Here is a 26956-nt window from a genome sequence, read left to right on the forward strand (position 1 = left end):
TCACACACACCAAAATAAATTGTGCACAACAAGGCCTTTATTAATACATGAGAGCTTAAAAAGAAACATACAGACATAGAGGTTGATTTAAAAAATACCCATATCATTATAAATACAATTTTTTAAATGTTTTATTCCCCCTAGGTAATGTTCCTATATTATACACAGTTAAATAAAGCAATCTTAACAGAATGTCTTGAAAATGTTTCTTAGATAAAAACAGCTTCTCTGAAATTATTTCCTTCTTTTACCTCCTTCCAATCTCTTTTACACTACAGAGACGAAATATAAAATTCAACAGATAACATGAGGACAACAATCAGGACCTTGGACAGCTCCTGCCACCAGATCAAATCAAATTTCACCTGACACACACAGGCACTTATTATTTCATTCTGTTGCCAATGTTACAAATCTATCACCGATTCCCATGGGTGACAACCACTATTACCGTCCTGATAAAAAAAACAACAAGAACAGCAGATTGCTTATATGTATTTGTTGAAAGTGGCACAATTTTATCCAGATAAGGGATGCAGTCATGGAGGCTTTGTGTTAGCAGCAGAGTCCAGATGCACATCAGCATACAGTTAAGCTGTCTAGATTGGTGTAGGTCTCCGAGAAGGACCAAATGGAATGGTTAAAGGTTTGCTTTGTGAAAGCTGACCAGCAGATCTTGCCTAAAACTATACTTTAATAATACATTTTAAATGATATTCGTGTTTGTTCACAGCTGTCATTTTTTTTTCTTAAAAAGAAAATGGTTGGAGCTGATACCATCGGTACTACAGTTAAAACAAATATTGAGCATAGTCAGCCCATTCACAAATATGGTTTAATTGCTTTGTCTTTAGCCAGTCAGCCTGAACAAAATCTAATCTAATCTTGATCTAATCTAGGCCTTGATTTAACTTCTGAAGGATAAACCCTCCTACAGCAAGGTTCCCCAGACTGGAGCACAGGCTTTTGGAAAAATCTTTTCAAGAGAGAAGAGTGCTACCAACACAATTTACAGCACCAACCTGGATTTCCTTAATGGTCACCACTCATTCCAGTACAGATAAGGCACTCTTTGCTTAGATCCTGAGATCAAACAATATCAAGTTATATAGCAGTAACACTATTTCAGAATGCATTGCTTCACAATTGAGATTAAACTGTTGATTCTATTCTTAAGACCTCTGATCCTTACAGGAAATAGAAAGCTTTTATACAAACACCTCACCTCCTTCAATCAGCTGCAGGGCACATAGAGCTTCAGTGACGCAACCTGACTCATGTTACAAGCCATTTAAAGCACCCATCGGGGATAAGTGCATTTTCATAATTATAATCCTCAGAAAACATAAAAAAGGGACAACCACAATGCAGATTCTTAAATCCTTTGTGATAGGTGACTCATTAGCAATGATATTTAAAGTTTCCTTCAAATTTGTCTGCTATAGGAAACCTTTTAAAGGATTAATTTTGATTAATAATATACAACAGAAGAAACTCTTTATCTGAAAATCTCAGTCAGGGCTTTTTCAGAGTGATCTGCCAGCTGGATTCTACTTAATCACTTAGCAATATGGCCTCATTCTAATTCTAGCACTGAAAATATTACAGTAATCTCATAACAGAATTAGGTCTTAGGATATAATTGCTATGGTTGCACAGAACTCTAATTTGTCATTGTTTTCCAGTAAAGAAGGTAAGTAAAGAGAAAAGGTAAAGAAGAATACTGACATGTATGCTTCTCCGAAAAACAGATAAAGTTTGGCTATTTTCAGCTGTATTTATTTTATTGCCAGTACAAGTACCAGTTATTTATTATCCTGAACTGGAATACCAAAGAGACCTTGTCAAAATCCAAAGATTAACAAGACATACGAGTCACCTGCAGACTATTAGTGTGCCAGTGTACTTAAATTGTGGAGGTTGTCTATGAAGGGCCTTATGGTACAGCAAGTGTATTGTACTAATATATATGAGAAGGTAGCTACGTCAGAATGCGTAGGCTGCAAAGGAATAAACAGATCTGTGGAGCCTTCCTCAGGCTCCAGAGCCAAAACATTGTGTTTTTTTTCTTTTCCTTTCATCATGGAATGAACCTTTACCTGTACTTACATTATAGCCACTCTCACAACATCCAAAGTCTGCTCTTCTGCTCTGTTAAGGAATGTTTTTCAGCAGTAGGAGTTAAACTGTTACATTATTCTTGTATGGCACATGTTAAATAACTTGATGTGATTTTAAAAACACTAACGATATAATGATATAACGATAACAATCTAAAATGCTATAAAATAAAGAAGCAAGCTGTAAAATTTGCTTTCAATCCTATGTGATGCGTTATTTTTAATAGTCCGCACTAGCACCACTGTATTGTACACCTTACAACATGTCTACAACAGTGATAACTGGAACAATATTGAAATTGAATCACCAGCAGGAGAGCTACAAACAATGGCCTATTTTCACTGCTTTGTATTCTAGGTACAGTATATGGAAAATACTTCTTATGTAATATACCAGTAATTATCCTCTTTAAAATTAAAAGTGAATATATTAAATAATGATTAAAACCTTAACCATAACACTGTACTAAAACTACGTATTAAAATGTGTTATAAAATCCCCTCACCAGTTCATCCAGTATACAATGCAAACTGGCAGAATAAGTAATTTATGACGAAAAGGGTTTGCTTTTGTTCCTCAATGAACACATTTTAATTTACACCTTCTCCGCTAACAAGTTAACAAGTTAAATGGACCAAATTGCCTCCACTCTTTAGTAACCTTTCTTATGTTCTTATTACAAACCTGAAAGTTCAAGTGAAAGCAGACTAGCTTTACATCATTTTACTGAAAGGGTGCCTAGTGTATCGAGAAAAGGCAATGCAGTAGTGTTAAGGAGACAGCAGATGGCAGTCTTTGCCAAACAACAGCACTCGTCACATTTGAGTCATCCCATAAAATCCCTATTCATGGCATGCTTCTCTAGGGCAGAGCAGGTGATCCTTTTATCTTTCGAATGAACTGGACTGATTTCACCTACGCTTTGTTGAAATGTTCCCTGTGCATGGTGCTACATGCTCAACAGACCTGTCTGCCACAACTGCAAAGTTTATAAAAAAACAGGTTCGGATATAACATATGAAGCCTTAGGCATTTATAGTGATCCTGATAATAAGCTGCAGCTGCTGAAACACCATTTCACTTTAAAATAAGTGTGAGTTCTTTAAATGTGATCACACACAAATGCATAAGTATCCAAAACCACATGACTGTGAGCCTCGGGGCTGGCTCAATCAGTAAAATAAATCACTAGAGTGCAGGTTGAGCTCTGTGATTATGTGTTTAAGCCTAGTCAACTGTGACTGTAACTACAGTCATAACTATGATTATGGGTCATGTCACAGTCAACTGTGACTGACATGCCTCAAGGACAATTGACCAAGTGCTGCCAAGGGTAGGCTGGGATTAGTTAACCAGGTTTCTCTTGGTGATACAATGACCCATGACATCACTTGTGCGACTTTTTGCTTGAAAGTACGAGAACTTTCAAGCATACAGCAGTGTCAGTAAGAGCCATTCCTCTCCTCCAATCAACCTAAGGTATGGAGCTGTGCTACCTGTGATGTTTTAAAAGCCAAATGTCCCACAAAGGTGGGTGGATAGGAAGCCTACATTTTCTAATTCTTAGCTGAGTGATGGGATGTGAGGTTCTCAGATATATCATATATAAGTCATGATGGGAAAAACACATTATCAGGTGAGCAGAACAAAAAATAATTGGCAATTCTAAATTAAACGAGCAAAATTTAATTTCTTTCTTGCAAAGTTTGGGCTTCTCATGGGCTAGCCTATTTGGTAAGGGGTTTCAGTTAATTTTTAGGTGTATATATATAGTTGGACCTTATGTAGTCTTAACGGTTACAGGTAAATAATAGGAACGTATTTGAATAGCTTGTACTAAATAAATCAAAAATGGAAAAAAATAAGGTATTGCAATGAACAGCTTGTGAGTAATTCACTTGGAGAATTAGAAAGCTACAATGCAGTTCTCTACAGATTTGTGTATAATACTCTGAGACCACAAAAAGGCCAACCTAAGTCCTGCAAGTATTTCATTTTTGTTATTGATGGTCACAATTAAGTATGACTGGGAATATCCTATGCTGGAAGAATATGTTCAAATGAATACCACATTATATTTATGAAGCAGTAAAGCTTTTCCATAAAGTCTCTAAAAGGTTACATGATCCCTTTCATCACCTACACATACAGTAAACAGTACCTGGAGACCCAGTATTTTGTAAATAACAGGGAAGGGAAAAGAGTCTGATTGCACCTAATCAATCTAAAACGTGTAGTGAAACCAGGAGGAAGTCTGATACTCTGGCTTCCTTCAAGGAATAGTTGAATGCAGCCTTCAGATCGATAAGTTTCTAAACAACCAAGCAAGCTACATGGGTCACATGGTCTTGTTATGTTAGCAGCCTTTATTGAGATGTTCTGAAATTAGTTATGGTCTAGAAATTTCCACAGGTATCACAGAGTAACACTGATTTTGGGAGCGTTTGTTCGTTTCAGAAGACAGATAAATGTCTGATTTATGTTTTGTTTTTTTGGAGACAAGGTTAGAGAACAGTTCAGTTCTGATATGTTGGATACATATCAACATATAAAACAAAAATATTTTTGTACCATTTGTACACTGTAAAGGTAAAGGCAATAATTCAACTAGCAATATGTCAGATCAAATCCAGGCTCTCCACTGTCAAATCTAGTGACCTCATAATGGTTTTAATTTATTTCAATTATGTTCAAATGGAGCTAATGACAAAATGTGACAATGACAAGCTACACAGTGTTCTGTGATGGTGGTGTGATTTGGCTACTTGATTAGTTATGTAATCTGCTTCCTTCTAAGTTAAAGGTTTTCTTCCAACTACCGCTGCATGCCCTGCCTAAATGTACTCTTTAAAAACGTGTTTCTGGAAAGCTCAGCGTCCTTAGAGATGGGGTGTGACTTAAGACCTTTACCTTCTGACAGAAGTGCTGTGTGGTGATGGCAAAGACCTCCAGGCCCAGAGTGGCTTTCTTCAGCTCCTCCTGCAGGCTCAGTAGCTGCCGGGCTTGCTCCTCACACTTCTCCTTCAGCTTCTGCACTATCTGCCTCTCCGCCTCCCGCGCGTGGGGCTCTGACTTGGGCGAAATCGCATTCCGTGGGGCACCGGGTTTCTGTCGTGTGTGTACTGAAAGAGGCAGAGTTTTGGGAGGTAAGAACAACTGGCGCAAGAGTCAGAGTGGTCGCTGCCCTGTTCTCTAAAACAAAGTGGCAGAGGGCTCTACTATACAAGATTCCCTTTGCAGAGGAGTCTGGGCCATTTCAGGCATTTCAGCCGTTTGGCGTGAAAACTGTATTAGGATATGTTTCTGTACAGGTAGTTCAGACATCAGTCCACACACAGAGAGATGAGACTAAAAGTTAATGTGTGGCTAAAATGGCATTCCTATGAATAATCAGTTTCCTCTCTGGATCCAACAGAAAAAGAAACACTTTACAGGTGCACTAAGGTGAACAAATGCTCAGGTAGCAGTGTTAAAAGGAAGAAAATACAGAGCTATCTAAAAAGTTTACAAATCACTTTCATTCATTCAAATGTATGTTTTTATCTGTTCACTCACATGGGAAGCTAGGTGCTACTCAGTTAACAGCCTGAAACACCATTTACAAGAAAAATCTGTTACTTGAGTTCGGCTGAGTGCTGCTCAATTCAGCCACTTTAGCATTGTAAGAATCTATGAGAAATGTACCCACAATAAAACTACACCTTGAGAATCAAAGGCTGACAAATGTCTCACGAAGATTCTGCAATACTTGCATCTCTCAATTAAAAAAATTAACTTAAATTTTTGTTAAATGCTATAGGAGATATACATGTTTTTTAAACAGGATATTTTTTTAAACAAAATTTGAATTCTCAAATCGAACACATTTGTGAGTGAAAGATGTTAAATGTGTACAAAAACTGCAAAGTAAAATATAAAAAACTATAATATGTTGATTGGATAAGTATTCGGCCCCCGCGTCAACATATGATGGAAGCACCTTAGACAGTTAATACAGTTGTGAATATTTTTTGGACAAGTCTCCTACCAATTTTACACACTGGGGTGGTACAAATTTCTCCCCTTCTTCTTTTCAAATTGTTCAAAAAGATCTTTGACTTTGGTTGGCAATCACTGCCGGACAACAATTTTCAAGTCTTGGTGCAAATTTTCTGATTCAGGTTTTTGCTACAGTACATATTCGCAGTGTCAATGAAATGCTCTGTTGCAATTATTTCAGGCTTGGTTTGTGGAATGATCAGGATTTTTGCATGGACTCTTTCTCTCAGAACCACTTAATTCTATACCTCTTTCAAAATCGATCTTGGGCTCATAGTGGTATCTCAAACCACTATCCTTCTTTTAAAGATTTATGGTTGAATCTTTGGTTGAAATTCACTACTTGACTAAAAGTCCTTACAAAGACAGGTTTATCTATATTGAAATCATGTGAACCACGATTATTGCACACAGACAGAGGCTCTTTAACCTATTGTGTGATTTGTCAAAGTAACTTTGTGCTCTTGAACTAATTTAGGTTTGTCATAGTAAAGGGGGTGGTAATTATGTCAACCTAAAACCAAAAAAATTTAGGTTTTGATTTTTCTTTGCAATTAGTTTGGTTTTATATACGTTATATATTGTATAGACTGATATATTTTCCAGATTCGTTCTGACATTTAATTTATTGCTCAGAATTTAATTAACTATGAAAAATGTGTAATGCAACAAAATGGGAGACCAACAAAATAGGTGAACATTTTTGTTAAGTGCTGTATTTAAAATACGTTTACTTAAAAGTGATAAAAAAATGTTTGTTTTTTTCTGAAAAACAGATATCTTGCACAGTCAATAAAGTCCTTTTTCCTGGAACAGATGGGTTGGCACTGTAAATAACCATGTAATCAAACAACACAACAGGGAGTCTCTAAGAACAAGCAGGTATGAAATAAGATAACAGGATAAACACAAACTACTTTACATTTTACTGTTTTTTTTTTTCCTCCAAGCATTGCTGCCAGATCACACTGAATATGGAAGGCATGACTGAGTGGAGCTGAAAGCTCTTCTGTTTGATGTCACAATGCATCCAGGGCCTCTCAAGCTTCTGTCAGACTTGATAAAATCGCACGATAGTCATGAAAGCAGCATTAAGTTACATTTACCCAAGCAATTAAAGTTAATACGTGTTTAGCATGTGGCTGAATGGAAGGGCTGTAGCAAACTAAAGCCTTCTTTAGGGTTTAACATCTGGATTCTGAAGTGTAAGACAATGGGGGATCTGTTTAAAGGTTGCTGAATGTTGCACCCCAGACTGCTCTAATTTGTACACAAATGCTACGCCTTTGGGATTTTTTCTTACCTTTTTCATTTTGAAGAATGTTGCAATGGCAAACTGTACTAATGATAACGCTGACAAAGTGGCTGAATTCCGAAAAGACGCTGATCTTCAATGCACTGGCTTGGGATGCAACAGTTGTTGCTGTTAATTATTATAGCTGCTGTTGTTTGTTGTTATATGTCTGTTTCCTGATCTACTCAGGCCTGTGCTCCTAGGAGGCAGGGAAATTGTTAAAGTGCTCAAAATGTTGTTTTTTTTGCAGATTTCAAGCGGTTTCTTCACACTATTCACACATTATAGTGCAACATTGGGGCCCGTATTTCAATCTAAAAAAGTGCTGTCATGAAATCGATACTACAGAACACAAAACCCCAAAAAACGTAGGAATGTTTGTGTCATGTCTGCCCTGGCTCCAGTACCGTGGGGCAGGCTGACATTACTGTGGTAACCAGCCACACCTCCACTCTCCTGTCAATGCTGGTTACTACGCGCAAATAATCAGACAGAGAGCCTGATAGAAAAAGTAATACTCACCCCTACAGGTTTTATATTTCACTTTACAGCCCCTTGTCTGATAATGAGTTTACTTACTGTACATCCATCCATGCATTTGCTTTATCCAATACAGGACTGCGGTGAATTCACTTTGCAAATTTATGTCAGTTTTCATTATCACTCTGGTCCATCATTTCAAACAAGTTGATTTGAAAAACTGCTTATACTCTCTATTACTACAAAGGCATAATGCTCCCCCGCTGATAAGCTCTGCATTTGTTGATAAATGTTAACAAACCTGAACCCTAAAAAATTATCAGGACACTGTAACTGAGCAAGGTGAGGAAACTGGGTAATTGCTCAGTCTTACAGTAATATATCTGCAACAGTGAAAACATAGCTAAACCTACACTGTCTGTCCATTTATAGCCATAAAAAACATTAAAAGAGATAAGTTCCCAAATACAATTTAAATAAAAAAGCCTTTTGGTGTTCAGATACAGAGTAATTCTTGTTTGCCTTAGGGACCTTTCTGTAATCTACAGATCAGCCCACTTCTTGATCATCTGTGTCAGGCTCTGCAAGGTGCATAACGCAAAAGTACCAAATGCTAATGTGTTTCTGCCTCCTCCATGTTTTTAAATTTGTTGTTATGCAATTTATCCAAATGCATAGTCTATTCTGTAGCATAACCTCACCAAAATAATCCTCAACACAACAAAATTCATACGATTCCCTTGTCATGATTCAACAAGATTTAATAACCTAGTCTGTCATTTTTGCTTCTTTTCCAATTCATTAATTCATATCCCTTTTCTGCAGACACAGATGCAAGCCTTTCCACTCTGTATGTCAATCTTAATTCACAACTACATCAAGCCTACAATCTCCTAGAATGAGCCACAGCATATATTCTGCAGTTTACAATTGCTTATTTAGAAATGAGTCTACATCACCAAGGTCTGAGAAAAGATGTGTGCAAATCTTGCAAACAGTGCAGGTCACAAAGGACCATTAACACTGGCATTGTGTTTTTTTTATCAGACTGCTTAATAAATAGTATGATAGTATCCGCTTTCTTTATTTGGAAAGGTTTTTGAACTGTAACAGTTTTGTTTGGAGATTGGAAGCAGTTTAGCTGAGTGGATGCTTTAGTTAGGGGCCTGAATTGTAGGCAGGACCTTAAAGAAGAGCTTAGGATTTTTCTTTTGAGTTTGGTTGTGTTTTTTTCTGGCACTACCAATGAAGGCACTAGGGTGTTTTTTTTAATGTGTGCTTGTTGCATACGTTAACCCTGACCCATCTATTTTAAGGATCCTGTTAAGGCACAGCCAACGGTATGTGACACAGTGAGCAAGTGTAACAAGTGTAATAGTGCATGTCAGTGCTGTCCTTATGGTGTAATGGCAAGACATATCCTGCTGTAAAACAAGGGAACGTGTCAGTAGTGTGCAAAAGTCCATAGCTTGGAAACAAAGTCATGCTATAAGCACAGAAAACAGGTTTACATGCTTATTAACTCTAGTCAGTCTAACACAATAAATGTTGTTGTATAAACAAGTTTGCTGATTCTGATGAATGGTTTATTGAACTGCCTCATGGAAATTAAGAATAGTTTATTGAGCTGGAATGTTGACCAAGAGTGATTTATAGGCCCTGTTATTGATAAACAGGGAAAGGGAAAATATGCCTTAGTATGTTAATTTGTAATTTATGTTGCAGGATTATATAAAAAACAGAGGTAATGTCTTTCTCATTTTTTTAAAATCCTACGAGATTCAAATTAACAACAGGGCAACATGGAGGTTAATGTTTTTAATGTTTTTCCAATACAAAATATATTAGGAAGGTAGTATAAGGAATTTATAAAAATTACTGTTCATTGTGATGTTCAATAAAAGTGGGGTGGTAAATCTATTGGCTGTATTTCTTTAATCTCTCCTATGGCCAAGGCAGCATAATGCAGTAGTAACTGGTCTCATAACTCTTGGCTTGTGGGTTCAAGTCTCTGTTGCTGTTGTACCTTGAGAGAGGTACTTTATTCCATGATGAAAGGAAAAGAAAAGAGACACAATGTTTCAGCCGTGGAGCTTTCTTCAGGTGTGTCGAACTTCCTTTCAGCATGGAATAAACTTTACTTGTCCCTTTGCAACCTACGCAGGCTGACGCAGTTACCTACTTGAACTTTCACAACTGCTCCAGTCCACCCTGCTACATAAATAGGGACCAGCATCCTGTCTGGAGTGGGGTAGTCTCATGTTCTCTGTCTGCTTAAGGCCACAGAAACAAGGATGAGCTCCTGCTTGATGAGCAGCTATGGCTTGGAGATGGACATTACCTATGGATATGTAGTCTGGTGTTTCTCTTTAGGTTAATCCCCATTTGACTGTGGATTTAATTTGCATGATCGGCGCCTAGTCACCTAAACGAGATGCTGTTACTAGATAAGTTACTTAAATATTTTTAATTTTTTAGTAAAATGGTCATTGACCAGAAAAGAAAAATCTACATCTGAAAGACAGTGCTGCAAACATGAATCAAATTAAAGTCTTGGAAGGTACTGCATGTTGAAACCCGTGCTTAAAAAAGGTGACTAGATTTGCAAAGCACATTTGCATAACATTCTGCCAGGAGAATGGCCTGTCAGCTGCTGAATGGATGAAACCTGATATTTGTCACAATGCATGAAATTTCACTGAGCTTGTTGACCCTTCTCTGGCATTGGCAAGCAGACAAGACAGCGGTACGAAGACAAGAGCAATTTCTCTTCACAGCTTGCCCCTCTACCAGCTGTGTTCTGCTATCCCTTAGAAAAGCAAAGTATTTGTGGTTAGTATATCCTTTTTGCTAAAAAAACATAGCTAAAAACCAGTGAATGCAGTGTCATATAAATGAGTTTGATTTCAAACCCTTTCTAAGTAATAGTGAAAGAAACTGACTCTTACTGTGTCAAGACTGTACTTTGCCTTTAGCTCTGTTGCCCAAATTACGAACTGTAAAGAAAAGGCAGTAATCTGATAAGCTTGGGTGTTAATGCAAAGGCGGCTTCTGCCATATTGCAACATGAACTATTCCACAGAAAATTGCTATGACAACAGGACAACGTTAATGGGGTGTTACAAATCTGAAATAGGGAGCCATGTCGATGAGAAAAGGCAGAAGCCTAAAATGAATGAAAATGAGAAAAGGAAATAATATGGAGGTACATAAATTCAAACTTCAGAATTTTGAACTGTGTGAATAATGGTGCAACAAGCAGAGAAAAAGCAGCAAAAAGCAATTAATATAAAAATGAGAGAACAGAGATGTATCTTGATAACTGAAAAATTAAATAAAATGAAATTGTGAAAGTTATGCTGTTTTACATTTATCTAAATGTTATGACTCAAGGTTTGAAAGACTTTGTGAACTCATCCAGTATGAAGATTATTATAGTTTTCATCATGGAACTTACAAAATAAAAGCTGGTTTTCAACTGCTTTGAGGATCTGAAGAACAAAATTAACCACTGTCAAATGGTTAGACTTGGATCTTTTTCAGGGTCAGTAGAGGGAAGGAGCAGTTAGTTACAATGAATAATATGATATTCGTCACTTCAGAATGAGTCACTGTCTTTACTATAGTGATACATAATTAGATATTATAATCACGTAAAGGAAAATGGGAAAGGCTCTGAGTTCCGAGTGTATCACTGAATTTTTAAAGTAACATCTATTTTTAAGAGAAAAAAAGATACCTAGGATTGATAACCACCTACCAACACTTCCACAAGATTTAGCTTTTCTGATACCTGTGATTTCCATGTGGTTACTGTATCATAGTGAATTACTGCAGTGTTGGATATTCATTGGATTATTCATCCCATTCTACATTTTAGCAACAAATCATTTTTCTTAGATTCATTGTTCTGAATTTAAGTCTTCTTAGGTAAAGATGTCAGGAAAATTATAATAATCATGTAAATGCACATTCTGTGGAGAATGAGCACATTCTCAATGCTGCTGTATACTGTATATGGAGAGCTGTGGTTGAATTGGTACTTCCATCCAACTGAGGTTTGGAGAAAGAAATTTGTCTAGCATTCGAGTGATGTCAGACAAAAAGCAGCCTCAAAGACATAGGCCCTGATTCAGCAAGTTAATGCTGGCATCTTGAACTTCAATTTGTTGGACCTCTAAGTATGAAAACATAAAAAGAAAAATCACAGGCTCTTTTCAACAGCTGTAGCCTGGGGAAGTGTAATGCCATATTCACAGCCCCTTCTATCCGCTCTTTCATACATCTCCAATTATACAGAGTTAGTCGTCACCATTTGTTGAGCATACTGGTGACAGCCAGTTGTCAGCAGCACTTAAGAACACAAGCTGACAGACAACTTCAGCATTACATTTTGTGGAAATACTTGTATTTTTCAAAAAGAATTCATCATTGCTGGGTGTCTCAACCCAAACAGAGGAAGGATTTTATTTCTGAAATACAAATTAACAGAAAACTATTCAACTTAAAATTGCAACAGACAGAGATCAGAATCTCTGGGTCCAACAGGAATACATTTGCCATGTTTTATTAGAAAACCAGAAACAGTATGTACTGACGCACTTTTTTCATTGAGACAATGACTTGTTTTTTTTCCAAAGAAAACATTTGAAGGCTGACATATTCTGTCTGTAGGATTCTTAGGATATTGTGTCAGTCATATGATGAGCTCAACTATTGAGGTAGGCAGAGTACTTTGTCACTGTAAAAGAACATGAAAATCCTGCTACTGCATGAAACAATCCTTCCTTACCGAGCACAATCATCTGCAGAGAGAATGGGATAAGAAGAAAGCGCCAAGAAGCATTTCAATTTCTGTGTCAGACTGTTTTGTCCATCAATTCAAGGGGTTAGTAAAGCAGGGGTTAGTAAAGTAGAAAAAAGAGCACCCGGACATGGGGGGAACCCAGGTGGCCGGCTGAGTTGGCTGACTCGGCAGCCTCCGGGGCATGAAAACATGTACACCCCTGACTCGAAGAGAGTCACTTGAGAGGTGCTGCGTCACGACTGGGACCTAGGCTCTCAGGGGTAGGGAAGGAAGAGGAAAACCCCCTCTGAATCAGTGAGAGTCGCTTTGACAGGCACTGCCTCACAACCAGGCTATGCCCTCAGGGGATAGAAAGGGAAGAGGAAGACTCCCCTGTCTCCTTGAGGGTTGCTTTGATGGGTGCTGCCTCACGACCAGGCTATACCCTCAGGGGATAGAAAGGACTCCCCTGACTCCTTGAGGTGCGCTTTGAGAGGCACGTCCAGGCGCTACCCTCAGGGGACAGAAATGAGGAGATAGCTCCTTGACTTGCTGAGAATCGCATTAGAGGCACTGCCCCAAGACTGAGAATGAATCCCTCAAGGGGGAAGAGAAAGTACCCCTGACTGGAGGAATCCCTTAAGAGGTGATGGTCGAGGGGTTAAGAATGAAGAGAAAGCTGCTCGAGAAAGAAGCGAAAGAAGTCCCCTGATTCACTTAGAGTCACTATGAGGAGCTGCCTCGCAACTGGGATACACGCTCAAGGGACCGAGGGAACGAGAATTATTAAGTTAGAGTTTCCGAGAATAATGTGGCCGGGGGTCCCCTCTGGCTCGCTCTTGAGAACCTCCCCAGAAACGGTCAATGTGGCGCTGCCATCCTGAGTTCTGGAAAGTGAGCTTCACTTACCCCCCCAAAGTGGACCCTGGACCAACACTTTCCCTCCCAACACCCATGAGGACAAACAAAGTGTGTGCCAATGCATAATTAAAACAAACATGAGAAAAGAAGAGACGCCCTCACTCCGGGCATACTAGCAATAGATAATGAGTAGCTGAAATGCCTGAAAGAGTGGTGTTGATGTAAAGGTGGAGTGCAGAGTTGGATGTTTAAATAAGTTGAATATTCAGGATAGCTTGGGCAGTGGAGATGGCAGCTCCAATTCTGAAGGAACAAGAGGAGTAAACTGAGGGTTGAGAACAGCGCTAGAGATTGAAACTCACAGCTGAGAAAAAAAACATGTATCTAGGTACTGAAGTATCTACAACAAAGTGGATCAGGATAGAGGAGCATAGAAAAATGAGAGGCTGGAATAAAAGTCAAGTCACTCAATTGTGGAAAACAGAATACAGACAAACTGGTGAATTGTGGCTCTTAGAATCTGCAGCAGTCAAATACATTGCATCCAGAAGAGCATCCTTGAAGGGGTAAAATGGCCTTGTCTCAGAAATAAAAAGGCGGAGGATGATGAAGGAGATAGCCTTCCTGGAAAGAACTCTTAGAGGTGCTGTCTCTGGATTCCATGAAGTACAAGATGGAGTGTTGGAATAGAAAGCAGTGAGGAAATTAAAGGGACTGAAATGTGAGGCAGAACTGAATCCCAGAGGTAAGATCCTGTTGCACTTGGAAAAGAGCGAGAGGAGCGAGGTTAAAATGGAAATACAGGCAGCCCGTGGAATGGGATAAAGGTAGAGCATGCAGTCCTGGCAGAAGAGAAGGCTGTGTGGGCAGATGGGGCTAAAGCATGTAGTAACATGTCCATTGAAGCTGGGTGGAGATTTGATTCTAGACGACAAAAGAATGCTGCACTCGGAACATGAAGAGGAAAAGAGTTGAGATGTGCATGAGGATGCCGGATTTGGGTAACGATAATGGTAAAAAGCATTGGTTAAGCATTGGAAAGGCCAGGGAGGTGATCCTTGCTAGAGCTGAAGGAAATCCAGGTGAGATGGCGAAGGAAACTTGAAACTAGGGGAAGATGATCTTCCTTTATTGGTAATGGATTTGATATCAGAAATAAGATTGATCACTGGTCCTGAGGTGTCACAGAGATGGATGGCAGCAACAATAGGGTAGAGCTCTAGAAGGGCTGACGATTATACAAGAAGAGAGAAAACCACTAAGCATTGAATATTACTAAAAGACCGACAGAAGCATTAGAGAAAAGTGGGAGGTCATGCAGAGTAGAACACCAATTCTTGTAGAAGAGAGAGGCAGCTCTGAAGACGGGGGTAGAGATCCACAGTCTGATTTCCTTCAGAGCGTCAGCTGATAGAGTAACGCAGGCATTGAGAGACGACAGTTGTAGAAAGCGAGAGGATGGGAGAAAGATTTGGCTTGAGGTATAATTCGGATATCAAAATTTTAATGCGGCGACTAGGATAGCAAGTCATTAGTGATAATTTCAAAATCTGAAATGAAAATAGAGACAGCTGTCGGGAGGAAGGTGAGCTGCAAAGTTAACCATATAAGTGATAGGGCTTTTCTGCTGGAAAGCTTACGAAAAGCAACACCAAAAGGGGGTGATCCAAAATGACGAAGAGGAGACTCTAGGAAGGAGCCTAAGAGAAAACCTTTCGTAGCTCAGCTGTTAGAAGAAAGAAGAGAGTCGTTTAGGAGCAGCGGGACGGATCAATCTACAGAGGGTGAGACCACTATGTTATGTATATTCAAATAGGGGAGTGAACAAGAAGAGTGGATAAATTACAAATTGGTTCAAACTGAAAATGTAATTGGGCAAAATAAAGAATCACCTTAACAAACAAAGACTAGCAGTAGCAGTCCCCTCCTGGTGCCTTGGAGGGTGGAAAGAACAGATGGCATCCCTGAAAATAGAGAAATTCAGAATAAATTTGCAGAGAGTGAAACTTAAGAAGATGTAGATCACTACGATTTAGAGCAACTGGAGATCTCCAGATTCCACTACTCAGTAATTGCTATCAGAACCATCTAGTGTGAGAGAAACAGAACTGACATCTTTACCTTCAAGGATCTGGCAGCAAAAATGAGGGTGGCCTGAGAGCAGCATAGAGTGTGAGGCTTAGCTGTACTGAGGGTGGAGAGAAAAAAATGACTGGAGATAGGTGAGGCTGAAGGAGGCGGAGCTGAATGAAGGTAATTGTCAAGCTTGAGCAGACGGGACCTATATAGGTTACAGAGCGAGAAAGTGGTTCGCGAGTTTGAGACAGCTGCTGGGAAATCTGCAGAGAAAGAATCTGCTAGAGAGCTGGGTAGCTGTGGAGGAGGAGAAGGCAGAACTGGAGAGTTGAGAGAAGGAGGAGGGGCTGTCCGATTTGCAGAAGGCGGAGCCGCAGGTAGATAGAGAAGGATGGAGGACTGGCTGAGCTGTAATGGAATTGCATGAAAGTAGAAAAAAAGGCTAAATGGTCAGAGTGAGGAGGAATAGGAATACATCTGTCAAACAGAGATTTGAGGAGCCTTGGAAGAGGCCAGTCCTTGTAAAAGAAATGAGTTGGCGTACCCGAGGTGGTGTGGTGGTGTTTTGAACGGCGTAAAAGTGGGAGGCTGGATGGGAGAAGCAGAAGCATCGGCTACCGGGGAGAGGAGGATAAGGTTGAAAATTAGAAGGTAGAGATAGCGAAACAGCAGAAAACAAACAGCGAGGAGAATCTTGGGAGGTGCTGGAGGAGAGAAAGGCGGTCTGGAGATGACAGAGAATTAGGTCTGCGAGGCATTATAGGTCTAGTGCTCAGAATTCAGGTATGTTTAATAAAAAAAACTCTAGATGTGTGTGCTAGCAGGGTTAGGGTTTAAATAGAAAAGAGATAATTGTATGATAGAGAAGGGGGGGGGGCACTTCTCCACTAGAGCTCCACCTATTGGTTTCCATTTAAAAGAAGTACAGAGCAAAAATATAGTGATTATTAGTTTTGGGCCTTGACACCAGCATGACTTATCAAGCCCCAAGAAATTAAAATACAATAGCATTAGCAACCTCTTCCTATGACACACCGTGCTTTCAAGCAACTTTGCCTTTCAAAAATATTTTTTAGTGGAGTAAAAAAGAGCGCAATACAATAGTATATTAAAAAAGACATCAAACTTTAAAGATTGGGTGAAAATTGATGTATCTTGTGGGCAAGTTCAAAACCTGAGTTGAACACTTAGCACTTCAAGGTCACTTGCAGGTCTACTGAATTAATGTTGAAGGGTTAATTATCTCTTGGTACTGCAGGTCTGGAACATTACCTGGGGAATGGGGCTTGGAGGCAGCCACCACAAATCTCTTGGGGGATGAAATTGCTGGCTTGGCGACTTCAACATCTTTTTGTATCTCTTTCCTCGAAGCTGTAAAACACACAGGATGGTCTTTATTATAATGGTTAATGAAACAGGTTTGGTGTCCCCGTGTTATAAGTCTTGCAAATGATATACTGTAATGAGACTGTGCTTTTTGAAGTGTGGGAGCAAGACACGGCTAAACTGTGTGTAAACCCATTCTAACAATGGGTTCATTTTAGTACTCATCATTCTTTGCAACTGACTTCATATCAAGCTTAGCACAAAGCTGTTAATTGTAAGCAGAGAAGTATTAAACTCAGCCATTCTTTCTATTTTTATTTATGATACACAGTGGAAGACAAAACACCCATACTTCATTATTGTAATATCCAATCTGATTTTGAATTAATTTAAATTCACGAGTGTCTGCAAATTAAATGTATAATTTACCTTGTTTTGCATTCAGCTAATTCATATACCAGAATATATACACAATCTCTTTATAGATATAATTGCATGCTCAATACATTTTACCAAGTCAATTGAAACAAATTCTCATTTATAATATCCTGGATACCCACTTACACAGCTCTCCAGAGAGTAATCTGAATGAAGTACCTTGCTCAAGAGTAGCAAATTGAACCTCAAACACCTCAAACCCAAAACCCTCAAAAAAACCCTGACTGTACCTCATGACCTAGGAGCCATCAGAAGTAAGAGCTCTTCATTGCTGTGAAAAGACTGTTGAACTACTCAGAGCAGAGCTTTTTTACTTAACCTTTTTGTGCCTCTCAGGACATCCATCTTGAAAACTTTTGCCTTACAGATGGATTTTCATTATATAAAATCAAATAATTGACATGAGATGATTTTTCAGATCAAAACCAAAGTGGATTTTTAAAAGTAAGATCTGGTTGATTTGTTATCTGGCAACTATAAGAGAGACATGTGAAAATAAATATAGTTCCAAATTCCTCCTTTCTTAGTGGGACAACTGAAACCCTCCACTTTGTGAATAGGCATTTCACAATAATACCACAAGCAAAAAGTTAATGCACTTTACTGCCCGAATTATCCTTGGAAACACTGAATCAAAAGTGTACAAATTAAACAATGTTTTGACTAAACCTCAAAATTAGGCATATTTACTGATCAAAATGACAGTTCTAGTTATAATATTGTATCAAATAATACAAACATTTAGTAATAATTCTAAATATTTAGTGATATTTTATTATTGAATTATTTTTATTATTAATCTATCCAGCATCCAAACCTTTAATGGGAATTTTGTTAAGTTTAGTTTATCCTTTGCATTTATACAGGTAATAATTGATTTCCACTACAGGTATTGTGGCTTATAACAATTTTACTAAGATAATCAATATTCCTGTTGACCTTTGTGTGGGGTTTTTAATGTGTGACTAAGGCATTTAGTTTTCCGGGTTTAAGTTCCACCTGTTGATGTTTTTTTTTTCAAAGATCTTGGGGTACTAATTTACACAGTAGTGTTCAGAGCTATGATGGTTTTTGATAGGAAGAATTAAATACCCGAGACCATGATTTGTAAACAGCATACAGTAGAACACCATTTAAGTTGAAGTTAAGCTTGCCAGTAGATTTCTACTTTACAAGAAAAAATAACAAATAAGCAAACAGAAAAAGTATACAGGTTTAGGTTAGTGAGAATGAAATGTGAATTAAAGATGTACAGGGACAACTGTTCGGTTCCACCTGTCAACATTGCGTTTTAGCTGACAGATGAGCTTAAACAATTGACGTGGCAACAAGCCAAGTTTTTGTCAGACCTTTGTGGTTTTCTAATACTAATTATTACTATTACAAATACTTGGGGTGCTTTCCCGCAAAAAACCTATATTTCACCCATTTTCACCATACTTACTTATATTTAGGTATTAACTAGAACAATTTGGATAAAATACCTTGCTCCAGGGTATAACACCAGTATCAGCAATGATTCACCTAGGATTTGAATCCACAATAATAGGAATGACAGCTCAAGGCATAGAGGTGGAGAACTATATCAATGTGCATTCACGCATGGTTTTCCAGCTCGTTTCAGACCAACAATCAGTTGTATTTCCACAAGACTTCAATATATACAGTAACAGTATATACTGTAGCAAAAGGTGCTGTAAAAGCTATTTAGCCATCATACCCAGTCAACTGGTGACAAAGCTCAGGGGATTAGGTCTGTGCAACTCTGTCTGCAACTGGCTGCTGGACTTTCTTATCGAGAGACCACAGGTGGTGCGGATAGGCAATAAAACATCAACACCACTCACCCTGAGCACTAGAACCCCACTAGGCTGCTGTCTGAGTCCAAGGTTGTACTCCCTATTTATTCACGACTGCACAGCAAGACACAGCAATAACCGCATCATCAAGTTTGCCGATGACACCACTATAATAGGACTGATCACTGATGATGACGAGTCCACTTACAGGGATGAAGTTGTACAGCTGCTTAGGTGGTGTCATAGCAATAACCTGGACTTGAACATAAAGAAAACGAAAGAGCTAATAGTGGACTTTCGGAGACACAGGCCATACACTCACAGCCCACTCAGTATTGATGGAAGGGAAGTGGAAACAGTCACCAGCTTTAGATTTTTGGGAATTCACATCTCTAAAGACCTAACCTGGACTGTGAACACTAACTCTATCATGAAGAAGGCTCAGCAGCGCCTTTATTTCTTGAGGTGCCTCAAGCGATGGGGGATGCCAATACATGTGTTGGTGAACTTCTACCGCTGCACCATCGAGAGCGTCCTCACCAACGGGATCACCGTGTGGTATGGCAACACCTCTTCGCGAGAAAGAAAGGCACTGCAGAGAATGGTCAATATGGCCCAGAAGATCATCGGCTGCGGTCTCACCGAGATTAAACAGCTCTATGAGGACCGCTGCCGTGGTAGAATTCTGGCCATCACAGAGGACAGTCACCACCCCAGGCATGAGCTCTTCACCCCACTGCCCTCAGGCAAGAGATATAAGAGCATACGGACACTTACCACTAGATTCTTCAATAGCTTCTATCCACAAGCAGTGAGACTGGGGAACACATTTAGCCATCCCCCTCGGACCACACCTACACCATCACCATCTACCTCTTTATGATTTCTTATCTATTGCACATCTCCAGTCATTGTTTACACGTCTGTATTGTTTACATTCAAACTGTCTACATGTTTACTTGGACATTGTCTATTGTTTGTTCGTACATTGTCTTGATGCACTGTTTGCACTTTGTTTTGTTTTTTACACTTGTTTTACAATTGAGAGACTTTCTGTAAGTAAGAATTCCATTGTACCAGTACCAGTTACATATGGCAATAAAGTTCAAGTTCAAGTTAGTTTAGCTGTTTTCTTCAATTTTAACCTTAATTATCGTTTCGGCAAATTATATTCTTAATGCAGCTGAACTATGACAAAATATGTAAATAATCTTGCTTTGTGTGGATCTCAGAATTCTAAGTTTATTTCCTTTTGAATTCTAACATCTAATTCAGTGGATAATTTAACACATTCTCCTTTTTTGTTCTGGAAAATCTTTTCCCTCATCCACAAAGACCTGCAATTTAACAAATATGTTGGCAACTGTTACTTTTAAATTAAAAAAAAAACTAACTGCATGCTGACCTTATAGTAACATGGCCCCAACATTAACACATAACCATGGATTAACAATGGAAGCACAAACTGAGTCTAATTGCTGAGTCTGAAAACGGCTGTGAATGAAATGACAAAGGCAAGATTCAAATGTCAAAAGGGTAAACCATAAAAAAACAGTAAAATACAACTGGAATGTGATGATATCTTGTCAATCTGTGGTCAACAGTCTGACAGACTGCCACTTCCCAAGCAGTATGATTAATGAGTACTGGTACTACACTAACAAAGTTGCTCTTTGGTGCTGTTCGGCAAGATTGTTCACATTCTTACATTAGTGGAGCCAAAGCTCATGTTTCACTGCTGGTTCAATTCCTAGATTCCTCAGTACTATCCAGTATATGTAATACCAAGTACTTTGTTATAACATAGTATTGAAAATCTGAAGCATGTGACCCTGAGAGAAAGTGATTTTAAACAGGAGAGATCTGGGTGATTGTGGCTGTACTCTTTATCCTGCTGGATCTGTGTGGCCCTTTTTTAACAGAAAGTAAAAAAAAAAACATGAACTGAAGCTGAACTATGCTATTATCTTTTGAAACACACAAAAATGAAAGTCTGATCACTCTTACTTTAACAGATACTTATTATATGAGTTGTACAACTGCTGTAAAAGCTGTAAAAATAATAGTGTGTGCAGTAACACCTACTGTATCTATAATGTAACATAAATGCAAGTAAAAGTAGTTACAGCTTGTGTTACTAAAAACACTGTAACTGTAATCTGTACTTACAGTAACAGTAGTATCATAGTTGTATAGGTGCTATAATACAAAAAGTAGCCTTCATACCTTGTAAGAATTGTATTTATAAAATACTTGAATAAATACTTCGTACTACATGGGACAAGATCATTAAACTAAAGTTAAATGTAAATAAGATACCTTCCATTTATTTTCTCATATAATCTTTAAGAAAAAAAAACAAAAAGGAATAAGAACATTCAGTAATAATGATACAAATCAAGGCTAAATAAAACCTAGCTGACTTTAGGAAGAATAAAAGGAAAGTTCTGCCATAACTGTGAAAACCATTCTTAGATCATGTTTAAATGTGAACTTCAAACACAGAAAAAAAAATGTTTCTCCTCTGTGAAAGATTCCTTGAGATCTCAGTACAATGTTTTTTTAAAAGAACTTTTTAATTTCTATAGATGGCTCTTATTTAAATAATTTCCTTTAATAAAGTGAAGAGATATTTCTTTATAAAGTGGCATGACTGTTGAGTCCCTGCTATGCCATGAACTCAGAAAGTCTGGAATAACTGGAGTGCTCTGGTTCAAGATGGGATTTCACATGACAGACAAAACATTGCAGAGGGTTGCAGTGTTACAACCTCAAGGTCATTCTGCCGGGCAGCTAAATGAAGAGGAATTATTCACACCAAACCAATGATAAAATTGTCATCTATTATCAGAAAGGCTTTTATTCCTGGCAAGGGTGGAGACAACTCAGTCCACTTCAGGGCCAACACACAAGCTCACAGGGAGACCAATTAACCTTGACAGTTGTCTTTTGGAGGTAGGAGTACCTAGATAAAACCCACAGGGACACAGATATAACATGCACACTCCACACAGAAGGCACCCCAGGCAACCCAGCACTCAAGAGATGTCATTTAGCAATGCCAGCATTCAAATTGGCTCACCCTAAGTTTATTACTATTTTCCATTATTTTAGAATAGTTCAGTTATTGAACAATTGTTTCATATACAGTGTGCACTGAGTTAACTTCCTTTTCATAATAAATGCAGTATGTACAGTATTTACTAAGATTTTATTATTTTATTATTTATGATACTGTAACTAATAGCTCTAAACAACTGTAGTGTTGTATAATGAGAATTGATTATATGGAATTTATTATTAATTAAGGATAAGGTTCACTATCATGCTAATAATACAGACAGATATAGATATTTATATACAAATATGCATATACATTAAACCTTTGCTTTTAAGGCTTCTAGAAACATTCTCAGGTTTAAGGTATATAAAATTGCAGAAAGTGCTCCTGTGTTCATTCCAACAATCTCATCCATCACAAACAATAGAAGAGGTATGCTCGCTTTAGGCTGAAATTTACTGTCAACTCTTAAAATTCAATGTACTTCTTCCATAGGGTAAAACTCATCATATGCCCATGTGCAGTTGTTTTGATATTCCACTTGTATATAGATTATAGTATTTAATAACCAGTTAGCAGAAAAGCTCCTGAATGTCGCTGGTCAGGAGGTTCACTCAAAAGGACCACATGTGAAACAGAAATAGCCTTTAGGGCCTGTTGCAGTCCCCCAATTAAGGCAATCAATAAGAAAGCAAATTCTGAAGTTGTTTAATAATTTTTGACAGACATAATATTTGGAAAATCTCATTAATGTCAGAAAGGATTATGGAGCATTGTCATATTAATTTTCCCAAAGTACTTCTACTGTCATGGTCAATACCAGACCTCTGTGACTGAAGCAGATGATGTGTTGCAGTCTTCTCCATTTTATGCTTTGTCTGCTGCTGGATTTTGTTGAACTAAACATGTCAAAGCTGTCAAATAAAATCCAGGAACAGGATCTTCAAATTAAATGAATGTTTCGTAAAAATGTGGTGCTTTAAAACAGCAGTAATTTATATTTTGGGCATTGCAAGAAAGGTTGGTGTGTTTTGTCTATGAGCTTGACAATTTCCACTGCAGAAATGTTATACAGTATATAAATGTCGGATAACAATAAACTAGTCTGATAATCCTATACAGCCTAAATGGGACTTGTAGACATTGTGGAGGTTGTTGAAGAATTTCAGAAGACCAGCCTTTACTCTGAATTCTAAGACCAGTGTGTCAGCAATCATCTCCTCATTGGAAAATTCAGTTTAAACTCAAACTATAAAACTGGAACTAAAAAGATGGCCTAGTACTTTGTTTCCACAGTAAAATGAACTAGGATTTTTTAATTGTACATACCAAGGACGTGTATCCTAAGAAAGTCAATTCCGCTGTACTCTACCACTGTACACTGCCTCTGTGAACACTTACCCACAGGGGAGCCCTTTTGGGCTGGAAGCAGGGTGCGTCGGGCAGTGGCAGGAGTGCTGGGAGGCTGAGGACTGCTCCTGCTGGGTCCTCTGGGAGTCTCACTTGGCGGTACAGGTGGCTTCTGACTGGTTTGTTCCTCAGCCCCACCGCCTGGACCTATGAAAAGCAAAAGTTTTCTGAAATGACACGGCACGCAGACTGGTCATTCCCAGGCTCTTTTTCTAAAACGTGCCAAAAAATCGTATTAGAATGAACATTCAAACAAAAAGATAAAACATTACAATCCATTGCTACTGGTGGCAGATGATACTTGGTTCTTCCTCAAAACAGTTGTTTTGTCTGTATAATTGCACTTTTCAGTCTTACCGGCTACCCTTATACCTTGTATTAACCCCTCACGTAAATCAAAACATTTATTTTACCAACGTCCCATTTATTTTACCTAGTTTGTACATACAGTAATACGGGGCGGCATGGTGGTGCAGTGATTCACATTGCCGCCTCATAGCGCTGGGGCCCTGGGTTCAATTCTGAAACTGGAGGTGCCATCTAGGTGGAGTCTGTAAGTTCTCCCCAAGTTTGTGTGGGTTTCCTCCCACAGTCCAAAGCCATACTAGTACTGCAGGTTAACTGGCTCCTGGGAAAATTAGGCCTAGGTGTGAGTGTCTGCCCTGTACCGTCTAGGGTGTACCCTGCCTTGCGCCTATTGCTTGCTGATGCTCCGGCTCCCCCATGACCCTGAACTGGAACATGAGGTCAGAAAATGTTTCATCTACTCATAGAATTATAGTACATAGAGCAACTGTACTTATCTCCTCGAGGCTGGTGCAATTTATGTGTAAAAAAAAAGCAATTTTATGGTGCTCAATGTAACTTGAAAAATTTGTCTTTCCTGCATACACTGCTCGGCTACTAGCTCTCCAACACTGCACAGAAAAATGATTAACTGTTTTACTCCTAGTTTGCCTTGTTGGTTTAAATTAATGATTGCAATCGTAGGGTCCTAACTATCGTCTTTATCTTCATCATGTGCAGAGCTTTCTCAGTCAAATAGTTTCACCTTCTCTTTCGACCTCATTCATCAGCCCCATTATTTTCTGCTTATGCCTGGTTAAGAAAGACATGGTTGTCAGGTCTTACACATTTAAAAACATTATTTGCACATTAAATGGTACATTTAAATGAAAAACAGTGGGAAGGCATACAAGTAAGAACCAAATCAAACAAATTAATCAGACAGTGCCTGTATCAACACTGTATCAATAAAGCAAACATACAACTTTATTGTTATATATTTATACTGATTATTATTAATAAATCATTGCATATTTCATTCTTCTTTTAGCTTCTATGGGATTGAAATTTCAGTTAAGGCAAGTCAAGGTAGCAATATACAGAGGGTTAAATAAGTAAATAAGGACACAAAACTGATTATTTTTATGCTTTTCATTGTTAAATTCAATATCTTTTGCAATGAAGTGAGATTGCTTCAAGGAAATTTTAAACCCTGAAAAAATTAACAGAGGAGCAAAATGCAGTTATTTAATTTTTGCAGTCAGAAGCAGTATAGACCAGCGAAAAACACATAAGAATGTCCATAGACGGCAGATAGAACCGCTTAAATTTATTTTTCTCCAAAATGGTGGAAAATTGGACATGACAGTAATGAAGCTGTGCCGGAATGCACAGTGTTTTGGCTACAACATCAACTTAAACTCTTAGGTGTAGAACAGTTGTAATGCAATAGGATAAATGTATTTATATGAAGTATTAAAACATTCAAAATAATTGTATATTTACACTATGATATGGGGTGTACTGCAGTGCTTACTGAGATGCAATTTTTCAAACTTGACAACAGACTTAAATAAAGATATGCCACTCAATCTTTACCATGCATCAAGATTTATGTAGTTCAGACCAGGTAGAGCATTATGGGCAAAAACTGACATCTGGTCATGCTGAAGTGTTTTTCCTCCCAGCAAGATCTTTAAACTGCAGATTTAAGCTGCTCAGGTGAAAATCATTTAGATCAACAGTTTTCCTTTTCCTTTTTATTTTGGGATCTGTGTATTCAGCTGGGGACGGTTCTGATCTAACAAGTACTAGACCAAAGCATTAAAAAAGCTACTTCTACACAGAAAGACAATTAGGAAAAGAGAAATGCATTAATTTAAATCTCAAATTTCTCAGAGGAAATCCTGTTTGTGCAATGTTAATAAGAGAGATACCAGTACATGCTGCTGTAAAATTTAGAAATTATTATTAATTTATGAGAGGTTATATCTTTATAGGTAGCAAATAAGTCTCACATCTTTAATTCAGTGTGAGAATGCAAGGTACGTTAAGTGCCTGTCTAAATTTGCTGAGTTACTGTACATCTTTCCTGCAGTTCTGTTTTCACTGGGAACTTAGGTTAAAACAGTGACCAAGAGACCACCAACACTGCAGGTACTTAGGAGTAGAGGAGCAAAAGCTATGCTTGGTGAGGGTGTTAAATGTAAATATCCTACCTCATCCAAGAAATCTGGACATGGAGGAAAAAAAACACTTTAAAAGCCACATATCGGCACTTAATTATTTAGCAGTAGGATTTCAATAACTGAAATGAAAACCTGAGAAGATTTCCTCAGTAATAAAATGATTATCTTTGAACAGCATAAAAAATGCATGCCAGTGTGTTCTGACATCAATTCTGCCTCATTTAACATTCATGCACCCCGCTCTCCTTCGGTATAATTAGATTCTGTAGCGTAACCCATATTTTGAATTCTGTGCTCCTTCCTTGGGGAGTCTTGTTTGTGCTCCTTATTGCATTGCTGTTATTCCCCTCCTCCTTTAACTGCTGAAACAATCAGGAGTGTCTGATTCACACTTGGCAGCCGGTGGTGCTGAAGAACAGTGTCAGTGCATGTCAGATTCCCCCGTTAGAAAAATGATTGATAGTGAGTCTACAGTAGGAACTATTTTTGATACTGTATGTTCAAGAGTTCCTCTCCCTTTGAAAACAATCCAGGGTGAAAGGCTATGGTAGCCTTCCCTATGAACTGGGAAAGGAACACAGAAGTGCTCTCAACAGTGTAATTTAATTGTAATTAATAATTTTCAATTATTTAGTGGTTTTAATTCCAAAACTGCTACAACACACTTCAACTATATAAAAGGGAACCAAGGAATTCACTGCTGAAGTGTAGGACCACATGGTTGAGGGGTGGTAGCCTTATTCTCTAACAACCCCATTACAGAGCAGATCAGGAGGAGAAATGCCACTTTAC

At 38.3% G+C, this 26956-nt stretch overlaps 1 protein-coding gene across 3 annotated transcripts in view; it reads right to left on the bottom strand.

The window, feature by feature from the left end:
• The window catches only part of LOC148658414 (microtubule-associated tumor suppressor candidate 2-like), a 209368-nt gene that overhangs the window by 34908 nt on the left and 147504 nt on the right, over positions 1–26956 (bottom strand). For all 3 annotated transcript variants that reach the window (XM_088639561.1, XM_088639559.1, XM_088639560.1), the window contains 3 exons: positions 23682–23837; positions 16929–17027; positions 5032–5243 (listed from right to left, as the gene is read on the bottom strand). In XM_088639561.1, coding sequence (XP_088495687.1) covers positions 5032–5243; positions 16929–17027; positions 23682–23837 — 467 coding nt within the window. The remainder of the gene's footprint in view (positions 1–5031; positions 5244–16928; positions 17028–23681; positions 23838–26956) is intronic.

The sequence above is a fragment of the Lepisosteus platostomus genome, chromosome 7, assembly GCF_059453375.1.
Source record: "Lepisosteus platostomus isolate fLepPlt1 chromosome 7, fLepPlt1.hap1, whole genome shotgun sequence".
Taxonomy (NCBI): Eukaryota; Metazoa; Chordata; class Actinopteri; order Semionotiformes; family Lepisosteidae; genus Lepisosteus; species Lepisosteus platostomus.